General features: G+C 38.9%; 1 protein-coding gene across 3 annotated transcripts in view; it reads right to left on the reverse strand.

Moving 5' to 3' along the window:
- Positions 1-18,972, reverse strand: part of ccser1 (coiled-coil serine-rich protein 1) — a 108,980-nt gene extending 90,008 nt beyond the window's left edge. For all 3 annotated transcript variants that reach the window (XM_069682778.1, XM_069682780.1, XM_069682779.1), the window contains exons 1-5: positions 18,854-18,972; positions 12,650-13,665; positions 11,507-11,924; positions 9,469-9,653; positions 1,858-1,948 (exon numbers count right to left, since the gene is read on the reverse strand). In XM_069682778.1, coding sequence (XP_069538879.1) covers positions 1,858-1,948; positions 9,469-9,653; positions 11,507-11,924; positions 12,650-13,642 — 1,687 coding nt within the window. In that variant the 5' untranslated portion in view covers positions 13,643-13,665; positions 18,854-18,972. The remainder of the gene's footprint in view (positions 1-1,857; positions 1,949-9,468; positions 9,654-11,506; positions 11,925-12,649; positions 13,666-18,853) is intronic.
- Between the last annotated feature and the right edge of the window lie 1,560 nt (positions 18,973-20,532).

Consider the following 20,532-nt stretch of genomic DNA (forward strand, 5'->3'; position numbering starts at 1 on the left):
TAGTGTGTGTATTAATGATGGTGCCTCCTTCAGCTCTGCATCATCCCAGCCAGTGCCTTAGAGAGGTTTTAAATCTGTGTGTGCGTGTGTGTGGGTGTGTGAGTACTCAATTCAAACCCTCCCCTCAGAAACTCTCCAACCCCCATAAGCACAGGAAATTCAGTTTATTAGGGCTGGAGCTCCTGTTGTATTCTCCACTCCACGGTGCTTCTGAGCATTTTACTTTATTTGACTGCAACAGTAATATTCTGTGAGTCCATCTGGGAATTAAATGTTGCCCAGAGATAGAGGAATCTATGCTCACATTAAGATATAATTTGACTGTAGATAATAGAAAATGGTTCGACATTCTCACACTTTTGATGAGAGTCAGGCTGGTTGTAAAACGTAGGCTGTGTTGCTGTATTAGCAGTTAAAAATATAGTCATTTAATCGAGTGAGTTGATGCATATAAATAGAAAGGGATCACATTTTAAGCTCATGTTTACACCTTCATGTAACAAACCCAAGAAGAAAAGATGCCCTAGAATAAATTTGGGTCTTTCAGCAGCTTGATGTACATTAATATAAACAAACATTTGCAGTCCTAGATCCCCGACACATAATCAATACTGAGTGTGTTTGTAGGAGCTTGCAAATATTCTCAATTATCATAATGTTTCTGCCAGAAATGATTAACTGGAATATCACTTTAGAAATACATTAAATCGTTTTACTTCCATACATTTATTTAAAACAGGAAATAATATATTCCTTCTCAAGACAAAAACCAGTTAAGAATTTACACATGAATGTGTTAGAAACATAAAAATAACGCATCCATGTGTGCTGTGGTTGCCCACCACACTCATTCAACATAACGATTTCATTATGTGTTACATAAAAGGTGATTGGAGTTTCTGTGTTTGACGCTCAATGCTGCACTATGGCAGAGCATGAGCAATAACTCTTCTCTGACAGTCACCTTTCAACACAACGCATGTCAGGAGAAGTGTGACTGAAATGCCAGGAGAACACAGGAGAGAAATTGCTGTAAATGAGGCAGCTACATCAAAGTGGTGGCACATGTTAAAAGAAACAGGGAGAGTGGTGGTTGCATGTTTTAAAGGTGATGGAATAGCTGTGGTTTAATGAGCTAGAAGAGACACAGAGAGTGAAGGGAAGAGGAAAAGCAAGGAAGAAGGAAAAATAATCACTGACAATGACAAAATATGAGATGACATTAACCTAGAGGGATGAATAAAGAGCAAGAGTTTGTGATACACCTTTCCCACCGAAATAAGCACGTTGATGTTTTTTCAGAGCTGGGAAGACCCGCTTATAGTTACTGATTGTCTCTTTTCCCATCAAACTCAGCGCCAACAAATTTGGAATGATGTTTGAGCGCTGCTTGGATGGAGACGGGCGGAATTTGTAGCTGAGATGACAAGGAGTAGCAGAAGTTACTGAGTGGCGGGTGTGGCTCAGTGGTAGAGTAGAGAGAGTTCAGTGTCCTTGGGCAAGACACTGAACCCCAAATTGCTCCTGGTGGCATAGCCATCAGTGTGTGAGTATGAGTAGTACTGATTGACAGTTGGGCACTTTAAATAGCAGCCTCCGCAGTATATGAATGTGTGAAAGGTGAATGTGACATGTTGTGTAAAAGCATTTTGAGTGGTTGCAAGGCTAGAAAAGCGCTATGTAAGTGCAGTTGATTCAACTGTGTAGTAAGTAACAATGCATTACTGTTAAGAAAGATGCAGAAAATCTTCCTGGACTATCATCTTCATCTTTTCAAGGTCTTATATTTGCTTCACCAATGCATCAGCCATAAAGACTTCTATGTAGAAGCCCAGATGTTATGCTTTGAAAAGTTACCGTGGCGGTGTCGCTGATCATCTGAGAGGTCCAGGTCGAGCATAAGATCATCTTCATCCAGCTCTGAGGAACCCAGGTTGTTTAAAACATCCTGAAGAGAGAAAGCAGAAGACCAAAACTTTAAAAGAACTATTTAAAAATCAAACATCTGACAAAACAGTAATGATTTATTATTCTACTCAGAAAATTAAGATTAATGGAGGTGGCTCTGTGCTCCTCATAGAGAAAAAATACTGAAGGAATAAAAATGTTTGTCTAAAGAGTTGTCGTGATGAACGGCTATAAAACAATTTTAAAGAGGCACTCATTAATATCCAACAGGCTTGGAAAACCCTGAGGAGGAAAAACAAAAACTACTAATTGAAAAAAGGTTTAAGATGTGATAAAACTTAAGAGAATTATTGAATAACTTTCATCTAAGTTATCAAGGTGGCTTATCACATCCAGATATAACATTTTATCAACTTTTCTTTAATAAACGTGGAATTTAAGTCATAAAGTATGGTATTACTTTTTGTTTGTTTTTAAGACAGATTTTTTCTTCACTTTGTTTGCACTTAATGAGATATTTAGTCCCTTGTCATTGCCTCAAAGATTGTAATGTGAGAGAGTTGTGTGTACCATCTGTCCACATAAGAAATCACTTTTTTAAAGGTTTATATATGCAACTAACTACACTTGTGAGGGAGTCGATGTAAAATAACTCCATTTAAAGAAGGGTAAACCCAAAATAATGGTGTACAAATCCCTGAACTGCAACTGAGTTTGGTGTGCGAGAACTCATTATGCTAAATTGAGAGCCACATAAACCCCCCTGTTGGCATCATCTTGAAGCCAAATGTACAATAGGTCACTTTTGTATTTTCTGTCATGAAATACATTTAATAAAGGTTTAAAAAACAAGATATCAGTGATAACATTCTCTAAAATATTATTGATCAATAATATATCAAGTATGCCATAAAAATTCATGTTTTAGAAACCTTCCTTCAACATGGGTTTTGTTACATAATCTCCAATGACATTATAGTTTAAGTAATTCTTTTGAAACCTTTAAATCTAGAATTATGTGTCCACCACACATAATGTAATTGTTCACCTAATGCTCCCGTGTTCTGTTTATGAGGTTATGATCATGCATGTTGCTTCTTGTTCAGTAGCATTTCAAAAGTCAATGCTGCCATCTGATGGACATCAATGAAATTCACTGCAGAAAAAAGCTGCAGCTAAAGAAAGAGCTCTAAATAAACATATTAAAGTACGACACAACCTTGCTTTATATTAGCTATATTAACTGTGGTTATATATAATTAATTGAAATAGAGAACAAAATAAGTAGATAAGGATAAATATGATTAAGTGGTGTGACACTACAGTTACTGCACATGTCTATCACGAGTACTCTTTTTGGCTGACCGCCGAGGTCAGCCCTACACACGGGTCTGTATGTGACTGACTGACTGAGTAATTGACTGACTGGGTGAGTGAGTGACGGTACTTTCACAGCCCTAGAGAGAGAGATCATGAAGCATATTAGACCTCCACTGACGCGACTCTCTGTCTATACGGCTCTGGATACTTTGTTAGGGGAGTAGGCGGGACTTCCCCCTTCGCGCGTACCTGCTGTCTAACACGTTGTCATCGGCCTCATAAGGACATTCCTTGAACACATTGCCCGCAAAAGCGCACCTTGACCTGATGCGGTCAGCCACATACTAGGTTTTGACCTAGTCTTGCTTTTTGTCACTTCACACACACATGCACACACACACACACACAAACACACAGACATTCAGTTGAGGTTAAGAACCCTGCTTTCCTGAGATCTTTCTGATTACGCTGGACATCAAAGAACATTGCAATACCAAAGTTCAATAATATCTGCTGACAACTCTGCATAACATATTAAGGCAGTATATGATGTACCGTACATGCACAATAAGGCAGATAAAAAAACGTAATAAATAAATGCAGATAAATAAACGTAATAAAGAACAGGATATATTTTTGTGTCTCAAACAGTAGAATGAATCTCAGCAGTCTGATAACCCCACAAGGCTAAAGGAACCAATTATTCATTATGAGCGATGCTTTCAAACGGTTGTGAATACATTTCACTACCTGAAACAACCTTTTAGACAAGGTTGTGTAAATGAAAATAAGTGGCCAAGGCTTACGACAGGCCTTCACAGGACTTCACATTGAATATAAAACCTTGCCTGAACTTTTGTGAAGTTTAAAATGAAAAAAACTTTAACTAAAGTGAGAAATTTAGAGCCAATAACTACTCTGCAACAATGTAATGGAATATCTATATAGATGGATCCGGAAGAGATCCGATAATCATCTCTTGTTCAGCTCTCGTCACTGTTGTTTGGATGTAAACGATCTCACAGCCACTCTCTGTATCAATCTCCTCCCTTATGAGTACAAGAGCCTAAATGCTGCTAAGTGACATGCCTAACTATTCAGTCACTCTGTCCATTTGTGTGTGAGAGAGAGAGGGAGCGAGAAGAATTGAAGCTAAATCAATGCTTTGCAATGCCACACCTCTGCAAAGCCATTCTGGTCTGTGGATGAATGTGTATATTACTGTGTTTTCATGGGATGCTCAGAGCAGTAAACATCAGGAAAAGACCAGAATGCTTGTCAGTGAAATGCAATCGCACAAAGACCTCATTTTAGGGATTTCAGGCATTAAGGCTAATAGCTAAAAGGTATTGGAAAAGAAATGAAGACCGTGTGATACAACTGCAGACAGATTCATTTGAAGCTAAATTACCCGTTTTAACGTAACCCTCTAACCACAGAAATGTGTTAATATGATTTTACAACCCAGAGATGTCACCTTTTTACCTCGCTTATGTGATTTGAAGGAGTATAATCCTTGAGTTAATAGAGATAATATCAGACTCATGGTCTCATTAAAGCCGGCTCCATCTCTTTACTGCAGAGCAGAATGACATCCAAGAGGGATAAAAAGGAAGCAAGATGTTCTCGCCATCCATTTAAAGCCACTGGTTTCAATCTGTTCACACTCTGTGGAAATCATATATACAGTCTACGAAAATTACATTCACACAGTGCTTTAGGGTGGCGAATGCATTAAGATCAAGGGTTAGAGATTGGGCTTTGCAGCCAGGTAATATGGCTTCTAGCGATGGGAAATATATGGACAAACAAATTACTTTCATTCTGTCTGAGCAGACACTTCACAGGCAGTTTTGTTTACAACTTCCCTGAGGGAATAAAGGATTCAATGTCCAGGCAAATCAGAAATCCATTTGTTGAATGAAAACAAACAGATTTTTACCCACACTGTCGAACTTTTGTCACCTTACAGCTCTTATTTAAAACAAAGCTTTACTCCTATCAATACAGAATAATCACCCATCCCCGAGCAAAGCAAACATCTGTTTCATATTTAACAAGCAATGCCCTTTCAATTTAAACTGAGAAACACTAATCCCAGTGCTTTATTCTGTTGACGTCGTTAGCAACAGAATCCATATTTGGAGAAATCCATGGCACATATCCTGTGACTGATGCTCCTGAAGCAGAAAATACTAATACAGTTATAACTAAGAATGAGATATCTACATTTCCTGCTTCGGCAATATGTAGTCTTCACGAGAAAGGGATTTCTAGAGTAAGGACTTAGCAAGGACATGTTCTGAAGGCATCTGCATGTCTATAGACCTCTTTCACAGTGTCAGAAAAAGCGGTGCTGATATTAATCACTCTTGAATCAGCTACGTTCTGTTTAGATGTTCCATAGTCCCCGCCCTGGTGTTGTGCATGCTGGGTAAGAGGAATCGCTGAAGCTGCAGTAACAGACCTGATTTTTCTCCCCAGAACAGGGTGGGATGTTTTCACTTCCGGTCATGAATAGCCCTGCTTGTATTGCCTGCAGCCTTAAATATAATTAAACTTAGATGTGTGGAATGGTTGGTCTTGCGATTTCAAGCCAATTAGAGAATGCGGCCTATAAGCACCTTCATTGGGACACAATCATTTGTTATTTGCTACACCTCTGCTCCTACTTCAATGACTAGTCCAAATATCTTCACTTCAAAAGGGTATATTGCTGTCTAAGGTGGTATCAGACGATGTTTTCTATATGTACTCATCTCAAAACTAATTTATAGATCTTGAGCTCTAAAAGTATATTAAACTTAATAGAGCCTTACATTTAGCCGAATAAAGTTGTGGATTAAGTTGTGTGACAGCTTACATTAAAATTTGAAGAACCTCATTAAATTTTCATGAAGAAGCTAGCTGGGTTATAAGCGCACTCTTGATAGTCTTCTCTAAATACAAAATAAATACTTCATACTGAATTTAAATGAACTAAAATGAACATAAAGCTATTAAAAGGGATCATCTAGGAGCTCTTTAGCCACAGTGCTGTGGATCAAAAGTGGTTTTAGTGAACTTAAGGAAACTCTGTTGTTCATCTCTGATAGCGAATGAGCCCCTAATTGACTATCAACTCAATTCTTAACCATTTTATTAGCCCCTGCACTGTTCAATGTTTTGAAAATTAACCCATTTAGAATACAAACAAGAAGTTCCCTTGACATAACTGCCCTGATATATGAAACAACTAGTTAGACAACAAAAGCATTACCTGTTGAATGTAATATTATAAGTTATTTATACCTGCATTTGAGCCTGCTGATATTCCCAATACAGAGGTGGTTATAATATGAAGTCCATATCTTACAAGAACTTTTTAAAACAACATTTTCTTTGGTAATATGGCAAATAAATGCAGCATAAAGGTTATTATCCATAGGACAATACAGGACATACACAGTTGTTAATCATATGAATGCTTTAAATTCATAAATCAATCAAAACTACTGCTATTTATCTAACAGCATCTTTGGACAATCTAGCCATTGCTGCAAGTAGCTGTGAATTATTATGTATTAGTCATGAGATAAAAGAGGAGTTTTTTTCATGTTCTACTGTTTGACCAGCTGTTTTTAAGAAACTTTGCCTCAGAGGAAATGATTCAATGTGAAATTGGATTTGATTTTATGTGTGTATTATAATTGTTGCTGCTTTGATGTGATGTTTGGGCAGAGGAAACATTCAACACCCATTTCTGCAAACATCCTCACTGATTTTCATTTTAAAACCTAACCATGTGGTTGAGACGATTACACATTCTGTCTGAGAGGGGAAGTGAATCCTTATCTGTTGCATGATTAATACAAGTGTCACTTATGATATGTAGCCTTTACAAGGCAGCAATCAGACTCGAGGGTACGATAACAAGATGTACCTGGCGTTAAAACACTGTCTAGCAAACAAGTGTTGATATGCATGAGCAGACTGGATTGCACTTGAACTATTCTGCCATATATGTCAATCAGAATACAAACAAAAATGAACATTCAGAGCTGTTCAGCTTGTCTCTGAGATAAGAGAGAATATCTTTAATAATTGTTTCTTTCCAACTGGAATTTAACATAATCACTGTCAACCTTCCACAATATTATCACAGCTGTCGCTGAGAAACTTATGAGCAACCAAAACTCGATATATTCTACTCATCCTTGCCCAAAAGGATTTCAAAACATAACAACTGTAGTGAGATCACCAAATAGCTCAAGCAAACCCCGCCTTGCTTCACTCACATTTTATCTCAGTGATAAAATTGTGCAGTGACAAATTAGTCATTTGTCACTGCAAACTAAATCTTTGCTTAGTGATAATTATATTCTGTCTGGGCTGTAATGACACAGCAGGAACAAAGCATTTTCCCCCAGAATGCTGTTTAGTATGGTGTGCTTCAGTCTGCCTCTGTTTTGCCCTGCACAGGTTCACTGTCCCACAGGCCTCCCTAATACATAAACACCACAGTCAGCCACACTGTATGCATGAACAATGAAGAGACCATTGTATTCCTTCCACAAATACCCTCACGACTTAGAGGATGTTGTTGTTTGTACCCTGGTGCGTTATACATATTGCAAACACTCAGGTACACTGCAGAGGTGCCTCAAAACAGACCTTTTCATTTGATACAAGGGCCCTCTGCTGCTCAACAACAAACTTTTATGAAGGCAAAAGCATATAATTGAATACACAGGACAAGGCTCCTGCTTCTTCTGCACGACTTAGGCCTTTAAAAGGGTCCTTCATAGGTTAGAAGAAGGAAAGGTGGAGATTACTCCATGTTTGGTGGAGTGTATGTCAAGAAGCAAATGCGGTCTTTTAAGTACAAAGCAACGTGCTGTGTATATCCCTTGCCCTTTTTAATCTCCTAGTTAAAGCGTTTAGTCCCTGGTAAAATAAATTGGATTGACTTCACCCAGCATTCCTCTCACAGGGCTTCCTCCTGTGTTGTCAGAAAACCAGCTCAAACACAATAGCAGCTAAAGCCTTTCCCCAGAAACAAATGTGGATATAGCTACAGCATGCATCAACAAAGACGGGTGCAATGTTTGTTTGACAGCCGAGACAACAAAACAAATTATAATGCTAAAATCCTACAGATGAGTGCGGATCTTATGCAAAGTACTTCATCCATTCACATTCGCACTGAACTTAATTTTAGGACTTTGCTTTAAATATATGCAAATGTAAGAAATACAAATTCATCTCCACACACACACAGTATTTCTAATGCTTGACCTGACTTAACTGAATTGACTGAACACATTAACACTGCCAGTTTGTTTACAAAGTCCACACAGCATCATTGATGACCATATGTGACGTTTCTCTCCGAGCTCTATTTATATTCCATTTAAGAACAGATAAAACCAAACAATGAGTGTAAGAGACACCAGTTTCTGAGAGTATCAGCATCCTAAATCTACCAACATAGCCACTTTGGTCTTAGCTCTAAATGTTACCAATTTCAAAATAAACCCCTCTAGCAAATATGCAAATCGTGGATTAAGTTTTTAATTAAAAGTAAGTTCAAATTAAAGACATTATTTTTGTGAATCAAAGCAAAGTACCGTCAAGTTCACTGTGGCTGTTTTTGCCCAGAGTTAGTTGGAACACTTTTGGCCAGAGGCAAGGGTACTAAGTGAGATTAGTAAAGATCCCTTATCAAACAGATAAATTATACATGAGTGTGTTTGCAGCTGGTTACAACTGTGGCCAATTACAACCGCTCTTTTCATCCCTCTTTAAAAGCTTTCTGTAATGATGCAATGGCAATTTGTTAATCCAGTGCAGAGCTTTGCTGTGGGGGAACTATGGCAGTTGTTTGGATATGCAAGGTTGTGTGAGTGTATGATTTTGAAGCTGCTCTGCTCCACATATCAGAAATTGACTTGTTTGGTGTGAACAATATTTGATTTAAGATGTTGACCCACAAAGAGCTATTTAGTCGTGCTAATTGCATGTTTGTGCGTCTAGAATCGACCATAACATCTTAATTAATATGGTTTGCACACACATTACACCATATGTTTCATACATTCACTATAGGAGTCTGCAAATTGTCATATGATGATTAAAAAAAAGCCACAGTTATATGATTAACTTCAAAGGTACACACCAGGGTATTCATGATATAATCTAGAGGCTTTGCACTCACTTAAAAAATGGCTAAAACACTAAAACACATGGCTCACAACCTACCAGACTTCCCATTTTGGATGATGAAGAGTTGTTTCTGTGTTTGAGCAGACCACATCCCTCCATGCCCGGGGCATCTCTGTGGTTTCCATGGATACGAGGCCCACCAGCCCCCTCAGAAGAGGAGCGCAGACGCCTTTCCATCCGCATCACCTCATGATAGGGGCTCACGCTGCTACACAGAGAGGCTGGAGGAAGGGAAGAAGGAAGAAGTAAAGTGAGTCAGAGGGGCAGACAGACAAAAGAAAGAATTAAGGTGAAATTGCAATAACAGTGAATCCACAACAAAGACATAATCATATTTTATCATATTTCCAATTGGAAGCAGTCAGCTAGATTTCCTGGAGGATTTAGTTTCGTTAAACTTAATAACAAAGCAGTTTTTACTTATTCAGCTTTTCAGAATAAGTTATATCGCCGGTTATGAAACTCTTCAGCTGTATTAGTTTTGCTCCAATAGCATTTATGCCTGTTTGGTAATATAGTTTAGTTTGAGTACCTATCTCAAGCTTGCTGTGTAACAATAAATCTACATAACAGGTATGAGATTTCAGGGGCAATATTCCACAGTCAGACAAACAGAGCATTTCTGTAATTTCTCTATTTTGATCAACTAATATAAAGATCTCAAAACAGACAACACAATACCAAGTCCTTTTATTAATCAAAGAACATTTAAAAAAAAAAAACCACTTCATTTTAAACACTTTCTCTTCTTTTCTCTCAGACATACACATGCACAAAACCACACACACATACAGTAGGCATGGATAGCTGCAGTTTTTGCTCTGCACTGAGCAACAAACCCAGAAGAAGCCCTATGATTACCACGTCTCAATCCATTTTACAGGAGGTTCAGACCATTTCAACTAGAAAGGGCAATCAGGCCTGCAGCATGGGGGGGCCACATACCAGAGGCCAGTGGCATTGTTTGTGAAGATGAACATAGTACAGTTATGTAGCTGTGGAGTCTAAACGACACACTGACTCTGTTATCAGTGTAGGTTGTAGTCCCTGCTGCCTGGAAGCTAGAAATGTGTAAAAACACAGTTCAGCTTCTTTCCTGTGAGCATGGATTGTAACACACCATCTAACCGAGCCTAACAGCACATATGGTAAAGTTATATCAGTCACAGTCACAGCCCTTCCCGAGTTTCTAATATAACTAAAAAACGATGACATGACAAAGTGAGCTTGTCACGATGACTTAAAACTTCCTAAGCCAGAATTTGTGTTAGATTTTGAAAGAATGTCTGAATTTATGAAGGAAATTGTCAACATATTTTGTTTTATATAATGAATGGAATAGTTAGCATGTTAGCACATTTAGCACAAGATTTTTTTTGATACAAGAGAAGCCTTAGCTACAAAAACCTCCTCTGCAATATATTGCAGCAGCTGAAGGAGAAGTGAGGATGAGAAATACAAATAATCCAGAGTCAAAGAATACATTTCCAGTTCCACACCCATTTTTTCCCATGCTGTATTGACTTGTTACGATAGCGGTTAAGCGGTACAGTTCAGTGTTTAAGCTTTAACATTTGCTGTTTCATTTGTAATGTGTTAAACACTCAATTTTTATTCAATTTCAACATTAATTTGGGTTTGAAACATTACATTGTCCATACTTGTCATGTAGTAATTTTATATAGTTAAATTATCAACAGGAAAAAGGCTGTGTGAGACATGAGTAAAACACTCTTTCGCAGATCTGCGAAACTTTATGGGCGTGTTTTGCGCTTGAATATCATTAGTGCAAACTGCTTTGGGAATCGGACCCCGAGACGGAGCAGATAACGGGGGAAAATGATGCGCAATTTATGGTGCTATCATTGGCCACAATAAATTCTTAGTGAATTCCCCCAGAAGAGGTCTGTAGTGTCATTGAATCGAGCCCTCATCTCAAAAGAAGTATTGAAGCCAAGTTTGTGCCTGTGTGTGTGTTTCAAGCAGGATCCACCTATGCAGGCTTATCCCCTTGTGTACCCCTTGTGCATTCAAACCTGTAGCTTTCCTGCTTGTGTTTACATCAGTTTCATACCTGTATGTGGTTTCCTCAAGTGAGAGGACCTGGGTTCGTGGCAGCCACAGAAGCTTCCTCTTTCCTGAACAGAGAGCGTGTTTCTTGCCCTCCTTTCCGATTGCTCTGGGTTTGAGTGACACCCCTCACTGCGTACCACACATGCCTCACTCTCACTTGTGGTCTCTGTGTGGTAACCCGCCTTCCTCTTCTCCACCAACTTCTTCCTCTGCTCTGCAGACACCTCTTCCCTCGCTTCCTTTCTCTCTTCCTCCCTCTCCTTCCTCTCTTCCAGTGATTGTTCCTGCAGAGGTAGGCACGGTACAGCTGTCTCCGGCTCTGAGAGGGAAACGGCAGTCTCATAGTCTGTGTTGTTGGCCGTGCTGGTGTCAGGGAGTAGAGGTTTTTCAGTGCTGGACTGGGCGGGAGTGAAGAAGACCTAAGGAGAGTGAATTTCATTTAGTGTGTAAAAACAGAGAATGCTTCAAGACCACTTTAAAATATTACATTGAAAAACAGGAACTGCAAACATTAATGGCAAAAAGCAGTTTACTGAAAGCATTAAGAAGTTCGATATTTGTGTCCTCAGGCAGGAGTGCGCATGTTTAGATAACAGTCATACAGTATTTACTCTTCAATGGCCTACACACAGAGCTCCTCTTTGCAAATGTTACACAGGGTAAATAGTTTCCTTTCTAAAGTTCCCTCCTCTACCGGGAAAAGAAATTGAAGAAGTTCTTTGAAGGAGGAAAAGACGTGAGCATAAAGGTGTAAAATGTGGAGGGCAGTTTAGAGGCACCCATAGATATTCTTTTTCATGCCTAAGCTCTTTCAATAAAAATGACTTTTCATGCCCAGTGCTCAATTTTTATGCCAAATTTCACAGATTCCACACAGTGGTAATAACTTTTCCTCCTTTATGTTTTTTTGTTGACATCCAAGGACGCCTGTGGTTGTATGCTTTGGCTCTGAAGCGCTTATATTTTCATCTTTCAACAAATACAGTCCTGTTAGTACAATCAAAGAGATTTAATGTGCAGATGATTTAGCATGCTTGTCAAAAATCTGCATTTTTTTATCATGAAAGCCCTGCTGTTGCACTATGATTGCTAGAAACATGAAACAAGCTGTATGTCTGATTAACCCATTTGATTCATAAGCTACCTGGGAGGTAGAGACAACCACACTGAAGTTCTCTGGAGCAGGTGGGGGGTCAGGTACAGCTGTGTCAGCAGGCAGCCCAGGCACAGAGGCAGGTTCCGGAGCTAAACCGGATCCAGGGCTCGGAGCTGGAAGAGCGTCCACCTCTGATACAGAATCCTCCGTAATCGGGATGAACTCTGAGGGGGTGATGGCTGTGGTTCGGTCCTCTGATATCATAGGGGACTGGAGTGAGCTCTCACCACCTGCACCAAGCAGCTCCCCAGGCCATGACCCTGGGGTGAGCCCTTCGGCCCCTGGAGTGGTGGTTGTGGTGCTCGGGGGTTCCAGGTTCACTTCTGGAGGTCTGTGGTGATCCGAAGTGCGGGAAAAGCGGTGGTGAGCTGAGAAAGATTTGGGCAGTAGCTGTTTCTTCTGGCGAGATGGTCGTTTGTTGGTTGTACTGCCTGCACTGTAGTCATCGAGGAACCCGGAGTCGTCACCCTCGTTGGCCCCTGAGCCACTGATGCAGTTTATAAACACATTTCGATTGGATGAGGAGGATGAAGAGGATGCTTTGTCAAAATCCTCGGTCTGAGAGCGCGTGATTTTCTTTTGCTTGCTGCTGCCAAACCCAAATGAGTGGCGCGGCTTGGGCCGTCCACCGCCATCACTAAACCCAGCCGACACTGACGTGGGTATCGTCTGCTGGTTGTTTCCATTTGCGTCGGTGCTCTGTGTCAGGGGAGGCGTGAGGTTTAGGTTGATAGGCTGGACGCGAGGCTCACTATTCCGCTTAGCTGTGAAACTGAGAGATGGGGTGCGGAATAGGCTACGGCGTTTCCCGGTGCTGCCAGAGCTAGAGTTGGTGCTGGAGGGCGAAGAGCTGTGGACACCATTTCCCACTCCGCCCGAAGACGGAGAGGAGGGGAGAGACTCCTGCCTCTTACTGTTGTTGCGGCGGAAGATCGGCAGGCGGGACACAAGTGTGGAACGGCGAGAGCCTGATTCACCCATCTAGAAGCTGAGGCAGAGAGGCGCTGAGGGGACAAACACAGAAAAAATGTATTAGAAAAAATAAGCATCAACATAGATTCAAGTTCATCATTTAAGGTACAAGTAAGGTTTTTAAAACATGTTGTTGGTAAGAGATATCTGTTAAATTCTCAACTTTGAACAAGCAATGTATCTAGTGTGACAGATAAGAATCCAAATAGAAAAGCAAATAGTACTTTCCTATTTAAAAGAATCAATACAAGGAGCTTCAGTGTACAGACTGTTTGAGTGAGAAAACTCACATTAATGCATCGCAGTTCTCACGCTGAATGAGTCAAAACAAATTACTGCTGCATCTTTACCCTGCAGATGCTTCTGTTGCAAATAGTGCATAATACATTTTTGCCATTCAGGCACTGCATATACATGAGTAAATAAAAACAGAGTTGGTAACCCTGTTAATGCTGGACTCTCCCTGTGAAGTCTGTGTGATGAAAACATTTAAAAAAAAACAACAGCTTGACGATTTTAAAAAGCAAAACAAACTCATTTCCATTTTTTCGACATGGTTATAAATATTCAGCATATTAAAGATGGTTGGCTGAGGTGCTGTGCTGTTGTTTCCATACATGATAAGAAAAATTAGGGGTGTGACGGGGGGGGGGAAAGTAGCAGAACATAAAGCTGAATTTGTCAGCTTACATCTTCGTCCCATTTGACATATTTAACTTAAAAGTCAACCAGGGTCAATATTTGTATATTTCTGATAAGGTACAACATGATAAACACAAATGTATTCAGGCACATAAAGCTCGAGCCCCAGAGATTGTATGTTCTAGTTCAGACTTAATCTTGTGTTAAAAAAAGTCTGTACGTGCATGTGATAACTGCTGGTATGACACCCCGAGGGCTGACTTTCTCTCAACATGCCACACATTAAAACTGACATTTATGTGACAGCTTAATCACAAAGAAGATAGAACTGACCCAGAGCGAGAGAGCGAGAGAGACAGAAGGAGGGAAGGAGAACGAAATATCAAAGACCATACTATACTTACTATGAACATTCAAGCAATTTAGTGGCACTAACTACTTATGTATACATTAAAAGTGCTGCTTATGTGCTCCCAGGCATTTTATATATACATTTTTTAAATTGGTAACTGACTTATTTGAAAGCACAATATGCAAAAGAAGAACATTTTGAATATGGATGCGTTTCTTAGAAAAGCATTGCAAGCAGTATATTATCTCACAGTTGTAAAAAAAACTCTACATGCTGAGTCACAAATTAAAGAGAACCATCATGTCAGTAAATACTCACATTGTCATTATTTTCTGCAATTAATTCGCCAAACAATGATAATGTTGTCCTTGTAATGTCGAGGAAGCTGCCTCTATGAAAGCTACTGAAGTGTTTTATTTTGATCTCTGTGTAATAAGCTTACATTAACCCTCTACTTCGCTGGCTTACAGTATGAGTGTGTCACCTCCTTGAAGGTAAATTTGAACAAGTTCTAAATACACAGTGATGTAGATCCTTTTGTAAAACCTCAGTGTAAACCAAAAGGGGATCAATAAATATTGTCAAAGACAAAGAAGGTCAATTACATTTACACGAATAACACATTAAATAACATACGCACACATAACAATGTGCTGCTATACTCTGCTCCGTCTGTCCTGGATCACTTCAACCCAACTGCGCCAAGGCAAAACACACAGCAGGTAATCGGCCCTGTCAATCACTCTGAAACCCATTTGAGACTTCCTCTTTGGATGAGCCAGCAGTTCACTGGCTTTGAGCTTGTTATCAAAACCACACACAGCCGTTTGACCTGGGCATGCCACTCTGACCTGGCACTTTAAGACAGTCGAAAGGCCTCCAACTAATTAGGCGAAGATCAAAACAGATCGAGAACATCTCTGTTAAGCAATGGCTTAAAGATGTCAGGCCCTGTGGGAAGTACGATGACAAATGACTAAAACTGGCATTGCTTGAAAATGATAATTGTTTTTGAAATACTGGTAGGCTAAAGATTAACAAAAAGAAGTGAAAGAGAAATAGAGCTGTACTGAAGCAGATGTTTACTTCCTCACTGCATGAGAAGTGAGACTACCTGTGTGAGAGAAACAAACAACAGCTCAGTTCCTCTTTCCTTTACTGCAGCTAGTGTTCAATAACAGGGCAAGTTCCTTCTCAAGTTCCTTATTTTAGGAATGTTGTATTTACAAGCAACATTGGTGAGTCAAAATAGTAAAAATGTGCACTGAAGAACTGCTGCTTTGATTGACGGGGAAATAACACAATGCAAATAAATCCCACATTGGTCTAAAAGCTCTGTCGTTGCTTCAGAAATGACCTCACAGGCTTTGACCAATAATAAACTGTTATTAACATTATGATCTACTGTTAACAGCCACCAAAATAGAAGAAATTCACTGCTACTGCTGTAATTGGCCAAGTAATTGACCAATGCTGCATAATTATACTTGACTGTGGATTTCCATTTGAGACATAGACTATTGTGATACAATCTTAGCATACAATACCCACAATACAATAGGAATGCATTTCTTTTAAATCTAGCTAGATTTAAATCCTACCTCCAGGAGATCTAGTGAAGCCTCTTGCTATACTCTAAATGATCTTTACATATGCCAAACAAATCAGCTCAGCTTTAAGTTTTCCGAGATTCTGTGTCATTTGCATTATCAACCCTTATCAACACATTCTACAGCCTGAGCCTACACATGTTACATAATAAATTAGAAGGTTAATGTATGGGTCCAAACTCCTGTCTCATTTCTGTTGTACATACATATCCATACAGATACATGATTATTTGTCAGTTTAAAGGAATACAAGGTGTGGTTTGTGGAGTGTATTACAGGGTGTTTCCTATATAACAGGTTCTTCATGGAATCGTTTTCATAATAGCCACATGTGAGGCAACATGCAACGATAATCTTTAACTACATGTAATAGAGGATTACATAATAAGCAACACTGTGCTGTCGTACTTAGTCCTGTCTGAATGGTAAACAATATGCCTCACAAAAGCTTTCACAGTTTCTTGGAGACTGATATGGCATATAACTTAACAGTGGCTCCAGCAAAGACAGGGTAAGGTTAAGTAATGGTTTTAGTTTGGGGGCATTTGGGGTTATTTTCATGGAAGGAGCTGGCTGGATATAATAGAAGAGTGGCTTATATAATGAAAACAGATATCCAAATATGTATGACTGAACAGATCTGTATTGGGACACAGCTGACTCCACGTGACATGACTGATATAGTACTGTTTTTACTTGCATTCTATTCTTAATTCTCCTACTATTTTTGTTGTTATGCACCAAAACACCACATTTCTTCTATGTGTAAACCGATTCAGCACTTAACCTCACTAGAGAAAAACACATACTGTTCATTTCACTCAGATACATAAAGAAAGGGTACATAGTCACCATATTACAATAAGCATATTCTCAGATGATAAGTTATCTATTGTTACTTTATCTGTGCTACATTAGCATTTAACTTAGCAACTTGTTTTATCAGTTTGTCTAATGTTTGGGTACATTTGATAGAATGGATTCAAAATATTTTCCCTTAAACTGTTAACTCTGTTCATGCAAGCCAGGCAAGAATTCAGCACCAGCCACCAGCCAAATGCTGGTTAAATATGAAAATGGCAGGTAGACGTCAGACACAGCATAATGATTTACTTTTTGGTCTTAACGTGGTAGATGTTCATGTCTTAAAAAGTTAATTGCTCAACCTGAAGCACAGACATGTGGTCAAAATAAGGTCAAGCTATCTTGAGCAAAAGCACCTTTTTAACCTGGGACTTTAAGGACAATCATCTTATCCAACAGAAACATTGCTACTCTGAACATAAGACAGCCATCTTGTGTTTAGGCCTCTAAAGACACAAGAAACTGCAGACTAAAAACCTCTGACACACCCAGTCAAATGTGCATCAAATTTACATTTAGATAGTTGAATGTTTTGTGTGTTGATGTTGCTGAAAGCTGCAGTTGCTTGGAGACTTAAGAAATATAAATAAATAAATAATAAAAAAAACAAATGCATTTGAAAACACATTACAAAAATAAGTAAATCTATTGACCAAACATATAATCACAATATTTTAGTAGAAATAAACACACATGTCTCAGATTTGTAGGTACTAAACACTATCACTCTTTTAAGATTAAGTTAATCAGAGCCTAAATTCATTCATGCAGGCTACCAAGTCAGAATCCTGAAGTTATTTATGTTGTATAGGAATATTGAATGATGTCATGGTGTTAAATTGGTGGTAATACATAACTATTCATCAGAGTGATCACAGAATATTCTATAGTCATGACTCATGCTACAAAATCACATCTCCATCTGCAGTCACAGTGAATCAGTGTTTTTATTGGCCAACCATGCACACATAGATTTCAACTGAAGCGAAAGGGAGATCGAGCAAATATTCACAGTAGGCATGATCATGAAATATAAATAGCTGAATATTGTTCATTCAAGATATTTCGTTTAATATACTGAGGAGTGAAACAAGTTCACATTCGCATTTTGAAAGCTGGAATCAGATCATTTTGACATTTTTCTAAATATTTAATACCTAAATGTAAAGCTGTGCAGCTTTATATATTAAGAATGGTTGCTTCCATAGTAGTTACTTTTAATAATTGATGATTGGGGGTTACTCCACGTTTTACACTGTCTGCAGAATCAAACGCACACCAACCAGCCCTTAGCATGTTGTTACTACGTGCTTACAGTATTATTATTGTACCATCAGTTCTAACAACTGCAAAACGGGCCCAGCTGCTTTTTATTCTTCCAGGAATAATCTATTTACTAGCTAATAGAAAGAGGGTACAGTTTGTCTGAGATGTAAATGCATGTGTAACCAGCAGCAGCCCAGCGGGACACCAACAACTGTCAAACCGAAACGTCAACAACGTTCAGCAGCCTGTCGACCTTAATACAGACGAGCTAGCTCACTGACACTCAACCACTGCGACTTAACCCTGGCGCTAATGGTCTCTATAACATAATAACAATAAAATGAAGGGTTTCGCTTTTTTAAAGCAGCAAAGGTCACCAGTCTTGAGAGGATAGCAGGCAGGCAGGCAGGCAGGCACAGAGCGGGGGTACAGCCGGGTTAGCTAGCAGGCAGCGGACAAACACAAACGACCGTTAACGTTCGTTACCTTTAGTAGATTCCAACGTCTCTACCGAGGCCGCTCAGTGCAGAAACAGCGGAACAATGCCTTCACTTTGTGACCATACGAGTTATTATTACCTACATGAGGATATCTGAGATTGTACAATGGTACTGATACCGTACTGAGGTAGCACCTTGTGTAGCACTGACGCCAATGTTACACCTCCGTGACGTGGAGACTCCTTTCCTCCTTCGTCTCTTCCGCGTTGCAACGGCAGGCCGCGAGCGTGCACTGCGTGACGTCCTCCTCCTCCTCCTCCTGTTCTCCTCCCACAGCTCAGCATCCTTCAGCAGGTGGATGGATGGACAATTTAGTCCGTTGGGGGCGTCGTTAAAATCACCATTCATTTACACATCACAGAGGTTTTGGTATATTTTAGGAAAGGGAGTTATTACATTATTAGCATTATAAAAAAATTAATTCTGAAAATGATACATGCTTTGACTTCATCAATGATAAATATTGACAGCTATCATTCTTTGCAAAAAAAGTGCATACCTCCTAAAGACCCAGCTATAACACAGTGGCATAAGGTCATACATGAACATGTCTCGTTGGACTACTTGACCAGTACTTGCTATTCTAAAGTTAACATATTGCATAGAACATAGAAGCCTCTTATGACCTTGTTGTAGCTATTTGATAGCCTATTATACACCTTACCAGAGAGGTTAATTGACAATTGACTTTATAGTGTGTCTGCCCTCGAAAATCAATGAACACATCTATTTTATTTTTTAAATCTATATTTCAGAATTTTTTTAATTTAAATTGTAGCCTTTTGTTGATGTATTTGGTATTCACTTAGCATCTCTTCAATAGCTTCTTGTTCTTGTTTGGTTTATTGACATGGGCAGCTATAGATAAGATAAAAGAAAATTAACTGACACATTAAAGTAAGATAATAGATAAGTAACTTAAAATAAAAATAAAATAAAAAATAATACTATAACTTATGTGGGTTACCAACTATTATAAAGCACCTGGTATTGTTACTTTACTGTATATGCAGTATACAAAATGAAGCATGAAAATAGCTATTAACAAAAACAAAAGCTAATAAATACTTCATAAAAAAGCACACTGCAATTAAAAGATACAAAATTCCTATATTAAGTGAGGAGACCAAAGATTAAATGTAAAATTAAATAAGAAATAAATACAAAAATTGTGCAAGTGATGAAAATGTGGTGGGCAGCAACAATAGCAGCAATTAAAAGAGTTTTGCAGAATTTCCAAAGGTATATGTTCAAAAGTTTGTGTATTTTTCTTGATGAAGATACTAAGAATGATTGTGTCAAAGCTTAATGGATGCTTTTTCTCTAGGCTTATATCTTTAGTATGACTTTATATGTGAAAACACACACTGCTGCACGTTTCTGCATGGATAGAAGGTATGTTAATCGGTATCAAGATTAGGGGTTGTGATTTCTGTGGTTTCTGTAACAAAGTGGTTACTACCAGGCTGCCCAGAAGTTTGCACTTGAAACAGCTGTTAAGTCTGTCAAAGAGTATAGAACTATACAAATGTCAACAACAGTAATAAAGAGACAAAATGGATTTAAAAACACACTAGTTTTATTTGTTGAAATCCCCACACAGCAAAATGAAAAGTGTAGCTTTTCCAGGAATTGGAGCAAAGAACAATAATCCCACATCTTTAC

The sequence above is a fragment of the Semicossyphus pulcher genome, unplaced genomic scaffold, assembly GCF_022749685.1.
Source record: "Semicossyphus pulcher isolate SPU_LCO1_2020_fin unplaced genomic scaffold, fSemPul1.0.p SCAF_6, whole genome shotgun sequence".
NCBI classification, from domain to species: domain Eukaryota; kingdom Metazoa; phylum Chordata; class Actinopteri; order Labriformes; family Labridae; genus Semicossyphus; species Semicossyphus pulcher.